This window comes from Pipistrellus hanaki, assembly GCF_964339955.1.
Source record: "Pipistrellus hanaki genome assembly, chromosome: 7".
Lineage (NCBI taxonomy): Eukaryota > Metazoa > Chordata > Mammalia > Chiroptera > Vespertilionidae > Pipistrellus > Pipistrellus hanaki.
Window position 1 is genome coordinate 54,365,621 of NC_140509.1, and position 21,432 is coordinate 54,387,052.

Consider the following 21,432-nt stretch of genomic DNA (forward strand, 5'->3'; position numbering starts at 1 on the left):
GATGAGGTGAGGTAAAATAGGGGGAGGGAAGGGTAGGCATCTTAGTTTGCACTTTTACTTCTCAGAGGGTGTGCCTGTAGTGTAAGGCAGTGTTAGTTAGCATGTTAGTGTACAAACATTATTCAATGAATAAAGCGAGTTGATCTCGGGGAAGGAAATCATTTATAGATAGGTTATTAGATAATTCAGAATCCTGTTGCTCACTGCTATTTGGCTCAGCTTAGGATATACTTTTTAAAAAAGCTGTTCTTTCTCACTTTTACTTTCCACTAATGTTTCTACTCATAATGTAAGCCCTTATCTTTAATTTATTAGTAGATACTCTTAATGCACAAGTGGTAATACTTCCTTGGTCTCTCATTTCTTTGTTTTGTTGTTATTGTTAATTCTTACCCAAGGATATTTTTCCACTGATTTTTAGAGAGAGTGGAAGGGAGGGAGAGAGACACAGAGAAACATCAATTGATTGCCTCCTGCACCCACCCCAACCTGGGATCTAAGCCTGCTACAGAAAGGCATGTGCCCTTGACCAAAATCCAACTCATGACCCTTCAGTCCATTGGCCAAGGCTCTATCCAATGAACCAAATCAGCTAGGGCTTGGTCTCCCATTTCTTTTGGGCACAAAAGACTCACATTTTTTTTGGAAAATTTATTAACTGTCACTTACTTTATAGATTTTCCTAATCAACTAATGTCTTGCTTCTTCTATGACTTCATCTGTTTTTCTGAAATGTCTTGCTGAAACAATCTGTTTTCTGCTTTCCATTTCCTTCAAACAAATTCTTCCTAAACTTCTCCTTGGTTACCCACATTCACTGGTGTTATGAAGGTGGCTCTTACTTTCCCTGGCTTTGTTGCTTGCCACTCATTTCTTATAGTGGGATACTAAAAATTTTCATTTACATGTAATGGATCAGTTTTGGTCCTAGACCCGTGGTTGGCAAATTGCGTCTCGCAGGCCACATTGTGGCTCTTTGGCCCCTTGAGTGTGGCTCTTCCACAAAATGCCATGGCCTGGGTGAGTCTATTTTGAAGAAGTGGTGTTAGAAGAAGTTGTTTAAAAAATTTGGCTCTCAAAAGAAAATTTCAATCTTTGTACTGTTGATATTTGGCTCTGTTGACTAATGAGTTTGCTGACCACTGTCCTAGACTGATAAACATGCTTCAGGTTTCCTTGTAGCCATAACAAATTTGCATTAAGGAGTGATGGCAGAAGTTAGTAATATATTTAGGACAAGAAATAAAATAGTTGAATAAATATTTATAGTACCTTAAATATAAAACTTTAAGGGTTTAGCTTTTTATCTTTAAAAGGGTTCTTCTTTTTTTCTGATTTGTTTACAAATGCTGCTAAATTCCTATTTTGCATTTACAGATTTAGTGCACCTAACAAAAAATTATTTAATTCACAAAAGTGAATGGTACAAATTGCCCCTAAAATTCATCAAGTTCTTGAAACTTACGGTTAAAAAAAAAGTATAAGAAACTCAAACTATTGTTCTCTTAGTTAATTATCTAATTGGTATTTTTTAGATCAAGGTATGCTTCCTTCGTAGTTACAAAGGATTTTATATCAGGTGCATGTTCAGTGTCACATGTCAGTACCTTTGGGCACTGCCAGCAGGTCTCAGCCTGTTGTCAGAGCTCATTCTTTGTCTCTTTGGAGAACATGTCCTTCCTATACCCTCACTTTCACTATCAGTCATTGCTAAGACCAGTATCTTTGTTTCTCCTGGTACCTTAGCCACTTCTCCATAAATGGAGATGGTTAGTAAAGCACAACTTCTACTTCTGCAAAGGACTTAAAAAACTCATGAAAGTTGTTGGATTTTTAGTTTGCAAAACACAGCCATATTCTAATTGATTGAAGGGAAGTACAAAAACATAAATCATCTGAATGCTTGAAAGAATCAGAAAAAAATGTGATAAAATAGGATGTTCAGATAGGCTGGGTATGGTGCAACCTTCAGGTAGGAACATTTTTATAATATAAAGAGGAAAAGAGAAAGGAATTATGAAACGGGAAGTGAGATGAACATTTCAGTGGCTATACTCAGTTTAGTTTAGAATAGTTACAGAATAGGTAATCAAGGACAGGTCAGATTTTCTGGTTGGGAGAAAAGCCTCCCAGTGCCTTCATAAGCTCTTATTCTTTAGTTTCCTTTTTCAGACTCGGGAAACAGGTTTACATTTTCAGAAGTGATGGGAAAGAGGGTGTCTGCCTAGTGCCCCCTTCCCACTTCTTCCTGCTGTGCTGGACTTGCCCTCTGTCATGCCTGCTCAACTGTACTCCCTTTCTTCATAGATATGGTGAGATGATTGCTTCAGGTAGACCCCCCAATCCAGGGAACCCCAGTGGAGTTTCTATAATTGAAGGGATTATCATCATGGTTTAATCTTGAAACAAAACGTATTCATTAATAAAATGCTTAGCTCAAACCATACAGAGACCATAAGCTGCAGTAGTTTCTTATGGCTTCATTCTTACCCTTCAGCAGGCTTTCTTACAACAAGGCTCCTGCTTCTGACTAACAGACTGCACTTAATGATTTCTCTGGTATATGGGGAGATAATAAAAGTTCATTTTTGTTTATTAGTCCTTTTTCTGCTGACTCTTGGTTTAGCCTCACCTATTTCTTATTGATAATTTCACCAAAGGTTAGGAGTTGGGAAGCAAAATTCTGCTGGACTCGGAAGCCATGATGGAGGCTTCCTACATACGTACAGCTCCTTCTGCAGGGGGTCAGCTGTGAAAAAAACACCATGGGTGCAGGGGGCTCTCAAGTAGTCATTTTTGTTTTCCTAACTATGAAAGTTAGAACATAAAAGAGTTTTAGGTTTTACAAATTAGTCCCCTAACAAGAATCTCCTCTTAAGAAATATACAAGGTTTTATTTATGATTCTGTAGAGACTAAAGCAAATTGTGAAGTTGGTAAAATGTACTGTAGATTTCTTCCCTACTTTCCCCCCACAACTTCTGTCCTCATTCTTCCATTCACATGACAAATGTTTATTAAGCATCTGCCTTGTGTTGTTTCCTGAGGTATAATTGTGAATAAAAGCAGATGCAGCCTTTGTTCACCCTAAGTTTACAAACTATTGCAATGGCTTTGAAACATTTTTGAACCTGATCCAGAGTAAGAACTATATTTTACGCCCTAACTCACTGAGTGTACATTTCAAGGCAAAGCACCAGAGTGCAGGAGCGCGCACGCGCGTGCGAGAGCGCGGACACACACTCACACCCACACCCACACCCATACCACCACACACCTGAAAAATAGTTCCATGAAAGAAAACTTATGCTTACATGTGATATATTTTGGTATTTTCTATTTTATTGCCCTGAAAGGTAACATTTTGCAAAACTATAATATAAATATCACAACCAGGATATTGACATCAATACAGTTCATGGATCTTATTCAAATCTCTCCAATTTTACTTGTGTTAATGTATGTGTACAATTTATCACCTGTGTAGTTTCATATATATATATACCATCATAATCAAGATACTGAACAATTCTATTTTTCCAAGAATCCCTTGTGTTGTCCATAATTTCCAGAGATATGATACATACAACAACTGGAAATTGTTTATCTTATAGTTTCCTGATGGCCATTCTTTGCCTCACATCATGGAGTATATCACCCTACATAGGAGTAGCTAGTCTTCAGCCAAAGACTCAAGAGTACTTACATGTTGGTTTCAGGAGCGCTTTTCATTATATAGCTTCCTTCTCTCTGGTGCTTTGCCTTGAAATTTTCACCTATGTTGTTGGACTCCTATTATTCTGAAGTTTCTTAATCCAATTTAGTGAGACCTAGGTGATTTACTTGGATTCTCCCATGTCCTCACCAACATAAAACTGGTATATCATTGGTGTTTTAATTTGTATTTTTTATATTTCTGATGGAGTTAAACTTTAAAAAATGTGTTTAAAGCTATTTATATATTTTTTGTGTTATTTGAATACTCGTGTCCTTTGCACTTGATCATCTTTCCCTGGGCCCCACCCCCTTGTTAACTCTGTATTGCTCAGTCCTCTTTCATTGGAGTGGGGGGAGGGGAGTCCATTGAAGTAGCTGAACCAGGGGAGGAATTTAATGGCTGGTTTAATTGTGAAATCAAGGAATGGTCTGATTCAGCTCATTAGAGGAGAGATTAAATAATATTTTAGGGATCTCTCTTTATCCTTCCTTCCTTTTCCCTTCTTCATTGCTTGGTTCTGGTTTTCTATTGTTGGCTTCATGCTTGGTAAGAATTTTTTGATGTTATAGGAAAGAAGGCTCCTGGAATCTTCTAGGCTGTTCTCTTAAAAGGAGAAGGGATGATTCTTATTCTTGGAATCCATATTAACTCCTCCCATAGAACATTACCTAACTGGGTCATATGCCCATGGCAGGGCCAATCACAGTGAGTAGGTTAGTGGAGTATTTTTATTGTCCCACCTTGTGATTGATACTCTCATCATAGAATCATACTAAGTAGAGAAATTTCCAGAAGGGAGAGCTTTAAGACAAAAAGTTCATTGTAGTTTGTAAGAGCTCTTTATATCTGAAAAGATATATAAGGTTTAACTACCAAATTCAATAAGGGCATGGATTTTTGTGAAGTTTGTTCACTGTGATACCCTAACCACCTAGAATAGGACCTCACACATGGTGGGCATTCAGTAAAAATATATTGATTAAATAAATAAAGATAATAATTTTTATTTATGGTGAATTTTATATTTAGAAAGTTGAATTGCACGTAGCCTAATCTATCAGTCCTTTCCTTTTATGTTTCTTTTATCTTCAGAAACCTTTTACATGATGGTCACATTATATTTTAAACCCATTTTTTAGAGTTAACACAAAAGTCACTTCAAATACAGGTTGTTTGCATTGTGGTTAGATAATTCATGACTTTTTTCTGGACCTGTCAGTATACTATGCTTTATACCACATGTGTCAAACACAAGGCCCGCGGGCCAAATCCAGCCCGCCAGGCCTTGCAATGTGGCCCGCACCGCGCTGTCATCACTGCACTCCGCTGTCAGTTTATGACATTGTCAGTTTATGACTGTTCAGTAAACCATTCGGCCCGCGATTTAGGCTGGATTTTAGATTTTGGCCCCTTCTCTGATTGAGTTCGACACCCCTACTATACAGCAGGATTTGAAACTTTATTGATTTACTCTGTTAGGTAAATATAATGACTTAAAATCTGCTGCCACTCACTATATCAAGAGATATTGTACTGGATACTTTTGTAAAGAATTACTTTTCAGGTTGAATGGTCTCTTCATTAAAAATCTCTTTGACAGCCCAGCTGGTGTGGCTCAGTGGTTGAATGTTGACTTATGAACCAGGAAGTCAGAGCACATGCCCAAGGCTTGTAGGAGGCAGCCCACCAATAATTCTCTCTCATTATTGATATTTCTATCTCTGTCTCCCTCTTCCTTCCTCTCTGAAATCAATAAAAATATATTTTTTAAAAAAATCTCTTTAACAAATTGTATTTTCATATACAAAAACTTTCTGGCAATTCAAACAGCATGGACCGAAAGTTATCTATGGAATGGAGACCCCTCCCTGCTCCCCATCTTACCCCCCACCCACCCGTGCCCTCTCCCTCACTTAAGACTCAATCTCACTTCCTGAGCTGCAGCTCTTAGGAGGAGAACATGGTGGAGGGAAGGGGAATGGAGAACTCAGAAGGATAAGAGACAGGGCCAGCATCCCTGGGCTTGGCCTGCAAGGAATGCTTGGTGTGAACCAAGCTTGAGCTCTGCCTTTCTGCTAGGGAATAGGCTTTCTGTGCATGTCTGCGTTAAAAGCCCAGGTCATTGACTCTTCAATTATTAATGCAATCATAGTGATGAAAAGTTCCAGAGTGTTGATATTACATAACTTAATTATAAGAGTTGACTATCAGAATTTCTTCAAGTAGACCTCATTTTACAAGACCTGTATTCTCAGATTTTTGAAAAAGTATTATATACTTAACAATAATCCAGCTCTAATCTACATCTATTTTTTTTAGTATTTATGTTAGCTACTAATCTTTGTTTTCTTATTTTTCATGTTTGAATTTTCCCATAGTGCCTGAGATAGTTTATCACACTTAGTAATGGCCCAATAAATATTTATATAATGAATGTATTTTATTCATATTGGTACCTTTTAGAAGAGAAACTGAAGAATGAATAATTTATAAATTATGCCAGTTTATAAACATAGTTTTCAGGGGCAAATAACCCTTGTAATATTAGCTAATATTTAATAATATTTCCTAAAAACAGGATTTTAACAGAAAAGAATAATAATATTTTATTTTTTGCTGGTTTAACATAAAAAATAAACATTTCTTTAAAAAAACATAACATAGTCTTAATCTTGCCAGTAGGAGAGTGTGTTTTCATTATCCTAAAGCTAATGAACAATCATTAGAGCAATCAGTAACACTGTTTAATAGTATCCTTATTTTTGTTTTTTAAGGTACAGGGAAAACAATGGTGATGGACATGTTTTATACTTATGTGGAAATGAAGAGGAAAAAACGGGTTCATTTTCATGGTTTCATGCTAGATGTTCACAAAAGTAAGTTAACTATCTGGGAAAAGCAGTGGTTTTTAAGTGGGCAAACACTACAAAATCATTTCCCTTGCCTTTTAAAATTCTGAACTTTTTAATACTTAGAAATATATTTTTAAACTGATGAACCAAAAAATAGATATAGAGACAGTAAAGCAACAAGCAGGCTGTCAAATTCAGCGGGGAGGGTAGGGAGATCTGGGGGAGATAATACCCTGTTTCCCCAAAAATAAGACAGTGTCTTATATTAATTTTTGCTCCCAAAGATGTGCTAGGTCTTATTTTCAAGGGATGTCTTATTTTTCCATGAAGAAGAATACGGTACACATTTATTTTTAAATGAAAATAAAGGAAATTTATTACCTGTATACGGTATGGTAGTACAGTAGTTGTCAACACAAACCAGACAAACTGTGAATCTTATAGTATCAAGAATTTACTCATTTATTCAGTGACAATCATGTCATCATCTTCTGGAACATCATCATAACAATCCAATTCCTGAATTTCCTGGTGAATTTCTTGTGACTCCATTTCTTTCAGAATCAGTGGACCAAATCTCTCATGTTTAGCTTAGGGGGGGGCCCTTATTTTTTTGGGGATGCCTTATATTTCACTCAGAAGGAAACCTGTAAGTAGTTCTTATTTTCAGAGGATGTCTTATTTTCGGGGAAACATGGTAGATCAACTGAAGGACTTGTATACATGCATATAAGTACAACCAATGGACACAAAACTCTGGGGAGGGAGGGTATTTATGGGAAGCGGGGGGGGGGCGTGCAATGGTAAGATATGTACACAGATAATAATTTAATAAAAATTTAAAAAATATATATTTTTGCTTAAAGTAAGATTTTGTTTTGTGCTATATTGAAACAATAGTAATGTGCCCAGAGTTGGTCCTAAAGATAAATCAGTACTTCCAAATATGAGAACAGAGGTTACTATATGAAAGTTAGGCATTTTCTCTTTCTGCTAAGGATCAATAAGAAATGTTAAAAAAAAGTTATTCTTTTCGAAAAGTTATTCTTTACAATTCAGCCATAAGAAAAGATGAAACATTGCCATTTGTTCAACATGGTTGGATCTTGACAGCAGTATCACACTAAGCAAAATAAGTCACATGGAAAAGGACAAGAACCATGTGTGGAATATAAAACAGAAAGCCACAAAGAAACAAAGAAAGCAAACTCATAGACAGCCAATAGTATAAGGGGAAGGTGGGTAGGGTGAGGTCGAAGAAGGTAAAGAGTGTCAAATACACGGTGATGGAAGGGGACTAGACTTTGGGTGGGGAGTATACTATGCAATGTACAGGTGATGTACTATAGAATTGTACACTTGAATTTTAAATAATGTTATTGAGTAATGCCACTCCAATAAATTTAATTAAGAAGGAAGTTATTCTTGATTAGATCATTTCCACTATGCTACCTTAGCATGTAGGCATGCAGTGTGTACTTGTATGTATGCTTTATTGCTTTGTCAGTGTTCTTACATTATTTCATTTTTGCATTGTCTATCAGAATTTTTGCAACGTTCCTCTCCAGGGCAGGAACATTGCGTTTTTCTTAGAATACTTTCAGCATGTGGTACACATACAATACATGAAATGGGGCTGGCTCCCGTGTATCAGGCTGGAGATAAGAACACTATGATTAGATATGCTAGACATAGGGCAGGACTGTCTTCTCTGTGTGCATCCCTGAGATTCTCAGGACTAAGACTGATTTTTTGGTCCATCTAATTACCATCTAGTCATCTAGTCTATCACTTTGTCATCTCCAAAGTGAGTGAAAATAGAGATAGAATGGTTATAGAGTATCCTTTATAATATGTGAGCAACTTATTTTGAGGTAGAGAAAATGCAACCAATTTCAATGATCACACTTGTGGTTATCTATGATTATACAGCATATGGACTTTAATCTGATGTTTATGTTAAAGTTTCATTTATTTAGATTTAAAAATACTTTATAGTTGTCTGAAATATACTATTAATAATTTGATTTTATATTTAATTTCATCGGTTTAAGGAATACACCGCCTTAAACAGAGTTTGCCAAAAAGGAAAGCAGGATTCATGGCTAAATCATATGATCCAATAGCTCCTATAGCTGAAGAAATCAGCGAAGAAGCATGTCTCCTATGTTTCGATGAATTTCAGGTAAGAAAGAAATGCTTCCTTGATGTAGAATGGAATACTAAATGAAGTGTGAAGATTTACAGTCTGTTCCTGAATTTGTCATTGTTTTATAAATTGGTTTGAATTATCTCTTATTACTTTAATATTACTATCTGGTTCAGGGGTCAGCCATACCTACCTCAGCTTGCTGAAGGCAAACATGGCCATCAGCTTTTAAATGGCCAGTGAGAAAAGAATAGTTTTTATATTTTTAAAGGGTTATTTCAAAAGAAAAAGAAAGTTGAAAACAGCCCATTTGTGGCTTGCAACGCCTAAAATATTCACTGTTCAGACTTTTATAAGAAAAGTTTGCCCACTCTGATACTCTGTCTAGTCAGTGAATCCACATTCCTCTCCCCACACCATGATGGAGATAAGGTATTGATTACAATGTCTTTAAAGGTGTTTGAGGTTTTATTAAAAATGTTTTTATTTGGTTCACATATCTCACAACTTACATATGATGAAGGGAGAGAATTGTCTTAGTTAAACTTTTAAAATTCTTCTAGTTTTAGGCTTCTTTGACATTGTGACTAAATTGGCAGTTAGTTATTTCCTGATCTTCATTTCTTACTAGAGGTCTGATGCATGAAATTCATGCAAGAGTAGGTCTTCCTTCTCCTGGCTGCCTGCACTGGCTTCTTTCTGGCACCTGGGACATGGGCTTCCCTCTGGCTACCAACAGGCACCCAGGACCCAGGCTTCCCTCGCAGCTCCGGCTTTGTCCAGAAGGATGTCCAGAAGGTTGTCCGGAAGGACGTCTAGTTAATTAGCATATTATGCTTTTATTATTATAGATGAAAGCAAATATGGGATAAAGGTAAAACCAAGTCTTATGCTTATTATGTATCCTATGCCATCCCAGGGTAGTAGTAGAAGTCAGAGTAGTAGTAATAATCAATATTCTAGACTAAGAATTACTTTATCTTTATTAAACTTCTTTCTTTAGTAGTTCTGAAGCATAATACTGTAGTTGGTTTTCTATAATGCTTTTCATAAGAACAACTGATGATTGGAATGAAAACAGGAAGATCCACAAGTACTGAATATAAACTTAAAAATAGAGCTTCACACCAAAGCTTTTGAAAAATATTTCTGGAGCTGAGTGCAGAAACTCCTGTGTCTGATTGCCTAGAATGAAGGCTCATAGACATTCTCAAGGTCTGAAGCTAACATTTGCTTGTGCCTACTCTTTGGTAGACACTGGGTGATTCACACAACTCCTTTCATAATTGTGATGAAGTAAGGGAATTGCTCTAGTTCAATTTTAAAGTTTCTTTCAGTTTTAAGATTCTCTGAAATTATGCATTTATATTGGTAGTAAGTTATTTTGTGCTAGAAACTTGGGATGGTGGAAATATGTTGTAGCCAGTATGCCTTTATCCAAAATGAGGCAACTCAGACCACATAGCTAACAGCATTCTTGATCTGCAATAGAGGAGAAAGGGGAATTTTAGCTATGCGTGGTGTTACACTGAACCACCTGGGGAAGAAGAATCTTCACTTGTTTCTCCCTTTAGTCATTTTTAAGACAGCCTGGCATCTACCCTTTGTACAGAGGTCTTCAAAAGAAAGGCTTACGGAAAAGAGATGTTCCCCTGCTACTCTGCAGAGTTATACTAAGTACACCAGTGTACTATTTCAGGAAGAGAAGGGCATCGTGTAGTTCGCAAAGTAGCATCGAGTTAACAGTTATGCTGCCTTCAGCAACAGAAGTCAATGATGAGTCACTGAAGGCCATCTCACATGATTTATCATGATGAGTCTCCTAATTTAACTCTAAAAAAAAATTGAATTGGCACAAATTTTTGATTAAGGTAATGAAGTTAAAAAAAATTTAAGTATGTTAATATCCATCCTTTGTTAAATGATTTTTGGCTTACAAAGTATGTTTATATCCTTACTTCATTTAATTCTGTAAAATAGTTATTATTAGTATCTTCATCATATAGATGAGGAATGCAAAGCATTAGAATTTCATAGGTAGTATCTACAAATCATTAACTTAAAAATGTACATTTTAAACAGAGAAATGATTGGCATATTGAAGTGGACCCCCCCAACTAAGTCTCACTTCCCTTATATATTGTTACAACCCACATTTTTTTCCTGTCAATGTTTTGAATTATCTTAACGCTTTTGTTTAATTTAACAAGTTTCTCATTGTTTTAATGCATATTCCTTTAAGTAGTAATGGTTGAATTTTTTCCATGTTTGTTTACTTACTAATTAAAAGCCATCTTCTATGAATATCTGTTTGAGACAATGCCCATCTATTTATTAGAATGTTTACATTTTATTATGTATGATCTGTAATATTAGCTACTATGAAATTTGTACTTTCTTTGTGCCTATGTTATTATTGTGCTCTATATCATTACTTTTATAGCTAAAATTCTATATAACTATACATAAATAAGGAATTGTACTAGCATACATACCATACATAGGCAATAGTCATAGGTACCATTTATTGAGAATTTACTATATGTATCATAACAATTTTATATTGCATTGGTGAGGAAAGTATGGATCAGAGAGATTAAGTAACTTGTCCAAGGTTAAAGAGCTGTAAACTCAGTTTGAATCCATCATCAGTATTCTTAGTCACTGGTCGTAACAGCTATATAATATGTTCTCCTTGGTATATGATATCTTCTATTATGTTTCTAAATGTACAGATCTAGAGCTGGGTGGGCTTTTAGTAGATATTTTTAAAATTAGAACCTAAAAATTATCCTTAAGACTATTAAACCTAGTACAATGCATTACTGATTTACTAGAAAAGATTTTTTAGCCACTTTAATCTTAATGACAGTATATCTACAAATACCACTTCGCTTTTAAAATTTAATCCCATTAGTAGTCTTGATTTTTAACTAGTTATTATCAACCTTTAGTTGGTGTTATTTAATGTAATATTTATTTTATGGAAAGATGAATGAATTACTGCTGCTTAAAAACAAGAATATATTCTTTCTTTTTTATGTTCTTGAATTTAAGGCATTTTAAAGACTATGTTATGATAACATTCAGATTGCATCTAGAGAATATATTCCTCATTAGTTTGGTCATCTTTACCTGTGGTATCAGATACACTATTTTTATTTTGTTTGAGAATTTGTCTAGATAGATTGTTTTTTGTGTTTTGTGTTTATGTTGCTGACATAAAAGAATAGGTTTTCTTTAAGATTTTCTTTAGGGACTTCTTTATGAACTGATTGAATATTTATATTTCTTATTAAACTGTTTCTGAAAAATAATTCTGAAGATATCAAAATACTAGAGGAAAGCGATTCTTAAACATGTTATTTCTTCCTATCTTTTGGGACCTTGGATAGATGTTTTACTAATATGTTTTTTTAAAAAAGATTTCTGATGAGCAGAATATCATGCAAAATTCTCCTCTATAGCTGTCAATATCATTTTAAAAATAGTTTTGACCGTTTTTATAAAACAGGAAAGCTATTAAAAACTGTTAATAAAAATAGGTACTTATTTTTGTGCTAATACTAATTACTGATAATGCATGCTTATGTTTGTCAGTCATTACATAGCACTGTACCAATCAGAGGATTGACTGAGACTCAAGCACTTACACATGTAAATTAACTGTTAGATTTCCCCCCCTTTTTTTACTTAAAGTGAATCATAATGGAAAGCAACTCTAGGTCATAAAATATCTTTCCTCTTTAATGCTAATGAAATGTCTCCATTCTCTGTATTAGCAGACTACCCTTATTGGTAATCTGTAGCCTTCTCTTTTGTTCCTGGTAGTAATGAAATGCTGGGTGCTGAAAAAGCCTGCTCTTCAAGAATGTGTGGCCAGTTGTCTTCTGTTCACTTATACTGTAAAATTACTGTTCCCCAGCAAAGCTGAACAAGAAAGGGGACAAGATCAAAAGAGTACACATTGGCACCCGGCTACACCAAGTCACTCCTGCTTTCTTAATTAGCCACAGCTTCTCCAAGTAAATTTACTACGATACAGCAAAAACACTGACATACAGAAACAACAAATGATAATTCAACCACAGATCTTTATTGTTTGCTTTTTCCAGCCTCCCATTGAAATCTTTGCACAGTGTTATAAGCTATGTGTCCTTTTGTTTTTCTGAATCAAAAGTTATTTTAAATTTTTTCAAAAACGCCAGTGAGATAGGCAGGTGATGATTTTATTCCCTAAAATTGGGTAACTTTTCATTGGTATTCTTTTTAAAAGTCGGTGTATTGGGAATCCAATTTAAACGTGCAGTTGCTTCTAAAATTTGCTAGCTTATTCTATCCTCTCATCAGAAATGCCACTGGTATTGAAGCCTTTGAAAAGGGCCTTCTCTGTGAGTGTTTTTGCGGAAGCAAAATTTGACAGTGATCCTAAGCTCCAAATTAATTAATATCAGTACCACTTTCCTTTTCATTTTAATCACCACTTTGTAAGTTCCTGAAGTCTTTTAATATAAGAACTATCATTAGGTTTTTGGTTAATATTTTAAGGTTACAGTTTGAGACAGAAAAGAAAGATCTGTGCATCCCCATATCCTGGTCTTGTTTTGTTTTGCTCAGGTGGGAAAGAAAGAATTAAACTTTTGAGTAAGATACCAGCTGTAAAGAGAAAGTGATTGGCACCTGTCCAGGCCAGGTTGTTGTTAGTTGTGTTGGAACCAGTTAATTGTTCACTTTTAGTATTTTGATCTAATTTGAAAGAATTCCATTAGTTTCTATGGGCTCTAACATGATTTAAAAATAACATATACATATTGATATATATCGTGTGATATATTTTATGAACATGAAACAAGTTTTAGTGAGATTATCTAAAGTGTGGTATTAAAGAAAGATCATAACATTTCTACAATCAAGAGTATCTAAAACCCATATTGTATTCAAAAGGGAAGGTATGATCATTAATAACAACGTCCCCTATACACTTATTTTTTAAGTCAACTTCCTTTCCTCCTTAATTTCTGTATTTCTATGTGATTTTTAAAAGCTTTAAAAAACGTCATTATTAAGCTTATTTGTTAACGGTGGATTAAAAAGCAATTTTAAAAAAGACCATTAGTTACATGTATTTCTGTACTTAGATTAGTTTTATATGCATTCTGCACTTTTTGTTTTGTCAGAAGTTTTTTTTTTTTTTTGTACTGTATTAACCATTCTTATAAATTGTTTAAAAAATTTTTTTTTCTAGAAGGAATATTTGTGTTTATGAAGGTTAGCAGAGGCTGGCTGTGCTGGAAGTAACTGCAGTGCCTTTTGATTATTCATGGACAGTAATAGAAGGCACTTAAAAAGAACAATGAAATTGCTTATTTTTGTGATGGGCCATCTGTTGAATTGTTTTGTGCAACAATTGCACAATAGTATCTATGTCATATCATTCTATTTCCAACAGCAGCTGATTATGTCTCACTGGCTACTTGTCCTTATTTCTAAAGTTCCGTGACCATTTAAAGGCACCTTTTGAAGGACCTTTGCCACAAAGGTACTAGAAATCTCAAACAGCTTGTGTATGTCTCTCTCTTTTTTATTTTTATTTTTTTGGAGAAAGGGGCTGCTGTGATGGACGTAGGAAAAGGGAGTTGGTCATATTAGTTCTAATTAATTAGATTTCGTAAATGTGTAGGACAATTATCTATGCTTTCCACCTGTAGTTCTGTAAAAGAAGTTAATAAAGAACCATTTGACAATTTGTGTAGAAACGATAGACTTGCAAAATAGAAGAGTAAAGTTAAAAGACTGCTATACAGTTTTTCATGCTTTTAATTATCCCACTCTTCTTCACGATGATAATTAGAATTTTTCTCTTGAAATTCACTTTCATTCTTAAAAAAAAAAGAGTCTTTAGCAAATTTGTTAGAGCAGAAGTGAAATTAAAATAAAACAAATGTGCTGTTGTCCATAGGTCACTGACATTGCTGATGCCATGATTCTGAAACAGCTTTTTGAAAATCTGTTCAAAAATGGGGTCGTCGTTGTGGCAACATCCAACAGGCCACCAGAAGGTAAAAACAAAACATTGTGCTAATCTCATCCAATTAGATGGAAACTAACAAGCTTTTAAAAATCCTTAATTTTGTACTTATTTTACTATGTGAATAAATCTGATGACTTTGCTTATCATTAGTTTCATAACTGACTTAATCTGAAAAACCAGTGAGTATTTGTATTTTCTTTAATCCCCCCTTAAGGATATTTTCTCATTGATTTTAGAGGGAGTGGCAGAGAGAGGGGAAGACATAGAAATATGGATGTGAGAGAAACACATTGATTGGTTGCCTCCTTCACATGCCTCAACCAGGGCCGGGGACCGGCGAGGAGCCTGCAACCAAGATACATGCCCTTGACCGGATTTGAACCTGGAACCCTTTGGTCTGCAGGCCGAGGCTCTATCCACTGAGCCAAACTGGCTAGGGTCTTAGGCGACCCACAGGTTGAGAACCGCTGCTGTAGAGCCTAAGACCATCGGAAAACACAGATATTTACATTATGATTCATAACAGTAGCAAAATTACAGTTATGAAGTAGCAATGAAAATAATTTTATGGTTGGGGGTCACCACAACATGAGGAACTGTATTAAAGGGTAGCAGCATTAAAAGGTTGAGAACCACTGCTATAGATGGATTTTAGCAAATAGTCTTAGAATGAGTTTTGAATGAATGCATGCTTTAAAAGGATCTCTCTGGCTATATTACTGAGAATAGATTTTGAGATTGAGGTTTCAAGGTTGGAAGTAAGGAGACTACTTAGGAGATGATTGCCACAATCCTGATGGGGATGATGGGGCAAGGCAGGTGGTCAGAGTGGTCAGATTGTGTAGGTATTTTGTAGGCAGAGCCAAAAGGATTTACTGATGGAATGAATGTAGGGTATGGAAAAAAATAAAAGAGGGAGATTGGGATTAATGACTCAAGGCTTTGGCCTGAACAACTGGAAGGATACAGGGGAAGAAGATTTGGGAAGGGAGGTGAAAGTGAGGGCTTCTATGATGGTGAGGCAGATGCATATGTGTTTGGATTTCAATGGAAAGGTTTGGACTGGAAACATAAATGTGGATCATCAGTACTAAAGGAAGCTGGAAACAGCAGCCAGTGAGGTAGGAGAACCAAGGGAGTGTCAGGCCAGGAAAGGAGAAGTGGTACAAAAAGGAGGCTGATCACGTTGGTTAAAATGCTGCTAGGAGCTAGGAGGTGAAAATGAGGTGGAGAATTGACTGTTGGAATTGGTAATATGGAGTTTACTAGTGAACCTGAAAAGAGCAATGTAATAGTTTGTTGTTTTGTTTTAAATAAGCATGTCACATTGATGCCATATTAAATTTGTAGTCTGCTAATACACCGTATTTTACATTGTGAACTGCTATCAGACTAGGTCTCTCTCCTTTGTGTAGTTGATTTTCCTTCCTATTACATTTCATCTTATTAGTTTATCTGCATTGTTCCATTGAATTTAATTTATGTTTATAGCTTTTGAAATATGATTTTAACAAATTATATTTAGTTATTCCTTCTATGACATTATAAACTTGGTAATCACACTTCTGTATCTTTAGCCATTAATTAAAATGTGTAAGTAAGATAGAACCAAATTAAGACCCCTGAAGTATACCACTAGAGGCCTTTTAGGGAGATATCAATTAATTTTAGGGTGATATAAATAAATAAATTAATTAATACTTTTGGAGCCAATTCATACAATTATAGTTATAACTAATCTGTTATACTACAAGATAATTATAATTGATTTTGTCAGATCATTTGTTAAAATCCATATAAGGCCTGGTTTGCATGGCTCAGTGGTTGAGCATCAAACCAGGAGGTTACAGTTTGATTCCCGGTCAGGGCACATGCCTAGATTGCAGACTCGATCCCTCATGCAGCAGGCAGCCAGTCAGTGATTCTCTCTCATCATTGATGTTTTTATCTCTCTTCCTCTCCCTTTCTCTCTGAAATAAAAAATACATATATTAAAAAATCCATATAAGTTATGTGTAGAAATCTTGTGATTTATTGTTGTAGGAACCCTATGAGCCAAGTCAGTGAGCTTTTTATTTTTTTTATTTTATTTTATTAAAAAAAATATTTTATTGATTTTTCACAGAGAGGAAGAGAGAGGGAGAGAGAGTTAGAAACGTCGATGAGAGAGAATCATCGACCAGCTGCCTCTTGCACACCCCCTACTGGGGATGTGCCCGCAACCAAGGTACATGCCCTTGACCGGAATCGAACCCGGGACCTTTCAGTCCACAGGCTGACGCTCTATCCACTGAGCCAAACCGGTGCCGGCTCAGTGAGCTTTTTAATATTAGATCATCTATCTAGGTGGGAGCCAGGCTGGATTACTCTAGCTGAATTGTTTACCTAACAGTGTCAATAGTATTGACTTTAGATATTCAGAGACAAGCTATGTTTATAAATAACAAGGTATCAGAACAAGCTTGCTGCCCTCCAGATCCCATCCCCCATCGGAGACTAATGAGAAGAAAATTGCACTTGGCTCTCAGGCTTTTGCACTGTGGTAAACTGAGGAAGGACAACCACAAGGAGAGGTTATGGAGCATCCTGGAGCTCAGAGCTTTGTAGGAACAGAGTCACAGGCACACCAAGGCAGCACGCAGAAATCCAAGGTGGAGGCATCCTTGTGGAGGCGACTGAAATTTCAAGATGTAGAATTGCAAAAATTGGTCATTAGCCATAAACTTAAAGAAAGTCATCTATGTATATAAAAGCCTAAGCGACCAGCCATGATATGCAATGATCACCCGCGGGCAGATGCTCAACGGAGGAGCTGCCAAGTGACAGCAACTTTGCAGAGTGCCCACTCGCACTCTGGGACCCCACAGGGGGTGTCGGACTGCTGGCTTTGACCCAATTCCTGCAGGCCAGGCTGAGGGACCGTACCTGCCAGAGGGACTCCACTTACTCAGCAGGCACCCTTCGAGCCTTGTTGCCACCCCAGGTGCTGCTGGCTGGGAAGGTACTGCCAGAGGTTGGCTCCAGGGTTTGTCTGGCCCCTCTCACACAGTTCCACCCCGCTGGCCACCTTCTAATTAATTTCCTTTCAATGTGCAAATCTGTGCACTGGACCTCTAGTTTATAAATATAAACCATAGAAAAAACACTTGTTATATATCAGTTTTTTTTAGCCCCAGCAGCCAAATGATCATCATAAATAACTGAATATTTTAATATAAAGATGGCATATCTTTACATATAAATACATATTTACATATGAATATAATTTTAAATAATATATAATATAAATAAGATGGCATATCTATATAAAAATATATAGAAATAACTTTATGAGTGAAGAAATGAGACTCAGGTTAAGTGTGGATGTAGGAAAAGGCAAAACTGTCAGATAAAGAATGGATCAGTGTCAAGCTGGAGTGGGGAGGTGTTTGACTTCAAAGGGGAAACTTAGGAGAATTTTGGGAGGTGATGGAACTGTTTTGCATCCAGTTGTGGTGGTGGTTTCATGTGTTAAAATCAATGCAATTGTATGCCCCCCAAAATGTTAATTTACTGTATATAAATAAAAACAAATCATCTGGATGGTGAGTGGAAGAACAGGGGCTTAACCTGGGTTTGTGGCTCTATTAACACATTGTTCTTTATCTTTCCTCCTTTTGGGTCATCACTGATCTTTTTCTTCCCTGTCCCAGATAGAGAGTGTCCCCTTTTCCAACCATCAAAATGCATTCAACTTTTTTTTTTTTAGGTCACAGATTTTAATGTAGTGGCCCAGATACGTTGTTATTATTTTTAAATAACATTTACTTATTCTCAGAATGTTACAAGAGGAAGAGCCTTCCTAGCAGAAGGTTGAAGCAAAGCCCAATGGTGGGAGAGAGCATGACTCACTGGAGAAACTGGAGAAGCTGTTGTGGCTGTAGTGGCAGGAAGAGGGAGCGGGGGTGCAGTGAGGTCCAGGATGCATCTGGCGAAGTGGGAGCTAGACCGCAGAAAGTACTCAGAAGCACTTTGAATTTTACTCTAAGAGAGATGAGAAGCCATTGAAGTGCTTTAAGCAGGGACTGGCTAGATTGGAATTCACTCTGGTTATAGTGTGGAGATGGGTTACGGGATGGGGGTGCAGTGATCGGCACATTCAGGGAGACATTAGGTGTCTATTGCATACACTGGGCAGGAAATGGTGATAGCTTGGCATAAAGCAGTGATTCTCAACTGGGGGGCTCTTTTGCCCACCAGGGCATATTTGACAATGTTGGAGACATTTTTAGTTGTCCCAAGTAGGCAAGGCAGGGTGTGGGTGCTGTTATTGGCTTCCAGTAGGTGGAGGCCAGGAATTCTGCCAAAAATCCTATAATGTATGGGGCTTCTTCCCACAACAAAGAATTACCTAGCCAAAAATATCAGTAGTGCTAAGGTTGAGAAACCCTGATATAGGGTGATGTCAATGGATATGGAGGAGATAGATTTGAAAGATATTTACGAGGTAAAATGGATAGCACCTGGTTATAGGCTGGATTTTTTTTTTTAAATGAGAAAAAAGATATATAACTGTATTAAAAAAATTAAATGGAGAGGCATACCATGTTCATGAACTGGAAAATTCGATTTCATGTAGATGTCGATTTTCCTCAAACTGATCTATTAATTCAATGGGTTCCAGTCAAATCTCAATGAGGTTTATTATAACTGGTGGAACTTGACAAGCTGATTCTAAAATCAACTAGTATATGGAAGAGCAAAGACCAAGAATAGAACTTAGGGAATCAAACACAGGGGAGGTGACCTAGTGGGACAAAATAGAAAAATAAATTGTGGTATATTCAAAGGATCACTCCTATATACAATAGCTGCACACATTAATTTGGACAAATCTCAGAAACATAATACTGAGTGAAAAAGCAAGCCACAGAAGAATAAACATGGGATAATACCACTTATATAAAACTCAAAAACATGTAAAATCAATACAAACATGTAATAACATAACAAAGGAAAGCCAGGGAATGATTAAGACAACAGTGTTTTCTCTGCCAGGGAGGGGCACTGCAGGGACATCAAAAGAAATGGTAGCCATTTCTCAAGTGAGTAGGGGAGGGTGTTGTTTCTCTTTATCTCCTATTTAATTTAAAAAAAAAAAAAAAAACACACACACACACACACACAAAAAAAAAAACACACCAAGATATTTTGGAGGATAGGGTTAAAGTAGAGGAGGAAACAGGCAGTCTGCCAATGCTTGCGTAATAGTGCAAAGTGCTAAGCGCACCAAGTTCTTAATGCAGTGAAAAATTTGTAATAGCCTGGTTGGCATAGCTCAGTAGTTGAGTATCGACCTATGAACAAGGGTTTGATTCCTGGTCAGGGCAATAGCCCAGGTTGTTGGCTCAATCCTCAGTGTGAGGCATGCAGGAGGCAGCTGATCAATGATCCTGTTTCTAACATTCTAACATTAGAATGTCCAAGAATAATCCTATATTACTTAGATTCTATCAGGCAACAATGCTATGTGATCCTTCCTTAAGCCAGCATATTCATCCTATATAATAATCCTATATAATAAAAGAGTAGTATGCAAATTGACTGTCACTCTGACACACAAGATGGCTGCCTGTATGTGGACATAAGATGGTCACCATAGATGGCCAGCAGGGGAGAACAGTTGGGGGTGACCCAGGCCTGTAGGGGAGGGCAGTTGAAGGGGACAGGCCTGCAGGGGAGGGCAACCTAAGCATATGCCCTGACTGGGAATCAAACCATGATCTCCTGGTTCATAGGTCTATGTATACCACTGAGCCATGCCAGCAAGCAACACCTTTCTTGATAGAATCACAAAAAATATAAATAGATGATAGTTTTTAAATATGATACCATATATATATCAGTTCAAAAGTCAGAATGATGCTTAGTAGAGACATCATGATATTTCTACTACAAGTGTGAACAAGCTAAGGATGCCAACTATTAGTTTTAAAAAATACATATTTCTTTATTGATTTCAGAGAGAGAGAGGGAGAGAGAGATCAAAACATCAATGAATGATAAGAGAGAATCATTGATTGGCTGCCTCCTGCATGGCCCCTACTGGGGATGGATCCCACAACCCAGGCATGTGCCCTTGGCTGGAATCAAACATGGGACCCTTCTGTCTGCAGGCCAACCCTCTATCCATTGAGCCAAAGAGCTAGGGCATCAACTATTAGTTCTTAACATTGAATTACAGTACAGGCAAAGATTACAGGAACAACAGGTGATAGTGAGGGGAACCAAGAAAAAAACCACATGTTTTGACTATAGGGATTCACTAAGATTAGTCATACTACTCCTTTTTCAAGGTTATAAAAGCAAGCAAACCACCAACCCTAATATGGGAACAATAAGAAGGAAAGAGAAGTAAGAGAAAATTTCTGTTTTATATTTTTTAAAAATCAGGAAAACATTGACTCTGTGATGTAGAAGATCTAAGCTGAGAGAAGATGACAGATTCAGTGGAAAATCTTTTTTTTTTTTTTTTTTTTTTTTTTTTTTTTTTTTGCTAAGAAATCAGCTGAAATAAAAGAAAGCTAAATAAGATAAGAAAAAGAGATTAAATTAAATAAGTAAAAATCAGCATTAGAATAATTAAAGTGTAGAATTTAAAGAAAATGAAATCAGTGATATAGGGAAACAACTTGGGAAGCTCT

The 21,432-nt window shown here is 36.3% G+C and overlaps 1 protein-coding gene across 2 annotated transcripts in view; it reads left to right on the forward strand.

Annotated features, from left to right (window-relative positions):
• The window catches only part of AFG1L (AFG1 like ATPase), a 121,383-nt gene that overhangs the window by 35,716 nt on the left and 64,235 nt on the right, over positions 1 to 21,432 (forward strand). For both annotated transcript variants that reach the window (XM_084890543.1, XM_084890544.1), the window contains 3 exons: positions 6,492 to 6,593; positions 8,624 to 8,754; positions 14,678 to 14,777. In XM_084890543.1, coding sequence (XP_084746669.1) covers positions 6,492 to 6,593; positions 8,624 to 8,754; positions 14,678 to 14,777 — 333 coding nt within the window. The remainder of the gene's footprint in view (positions 1 to 6,491; positions 6,594 to 8,623; positions 8,755 to 14,677; positions 14,778 to 21,432) is intronic.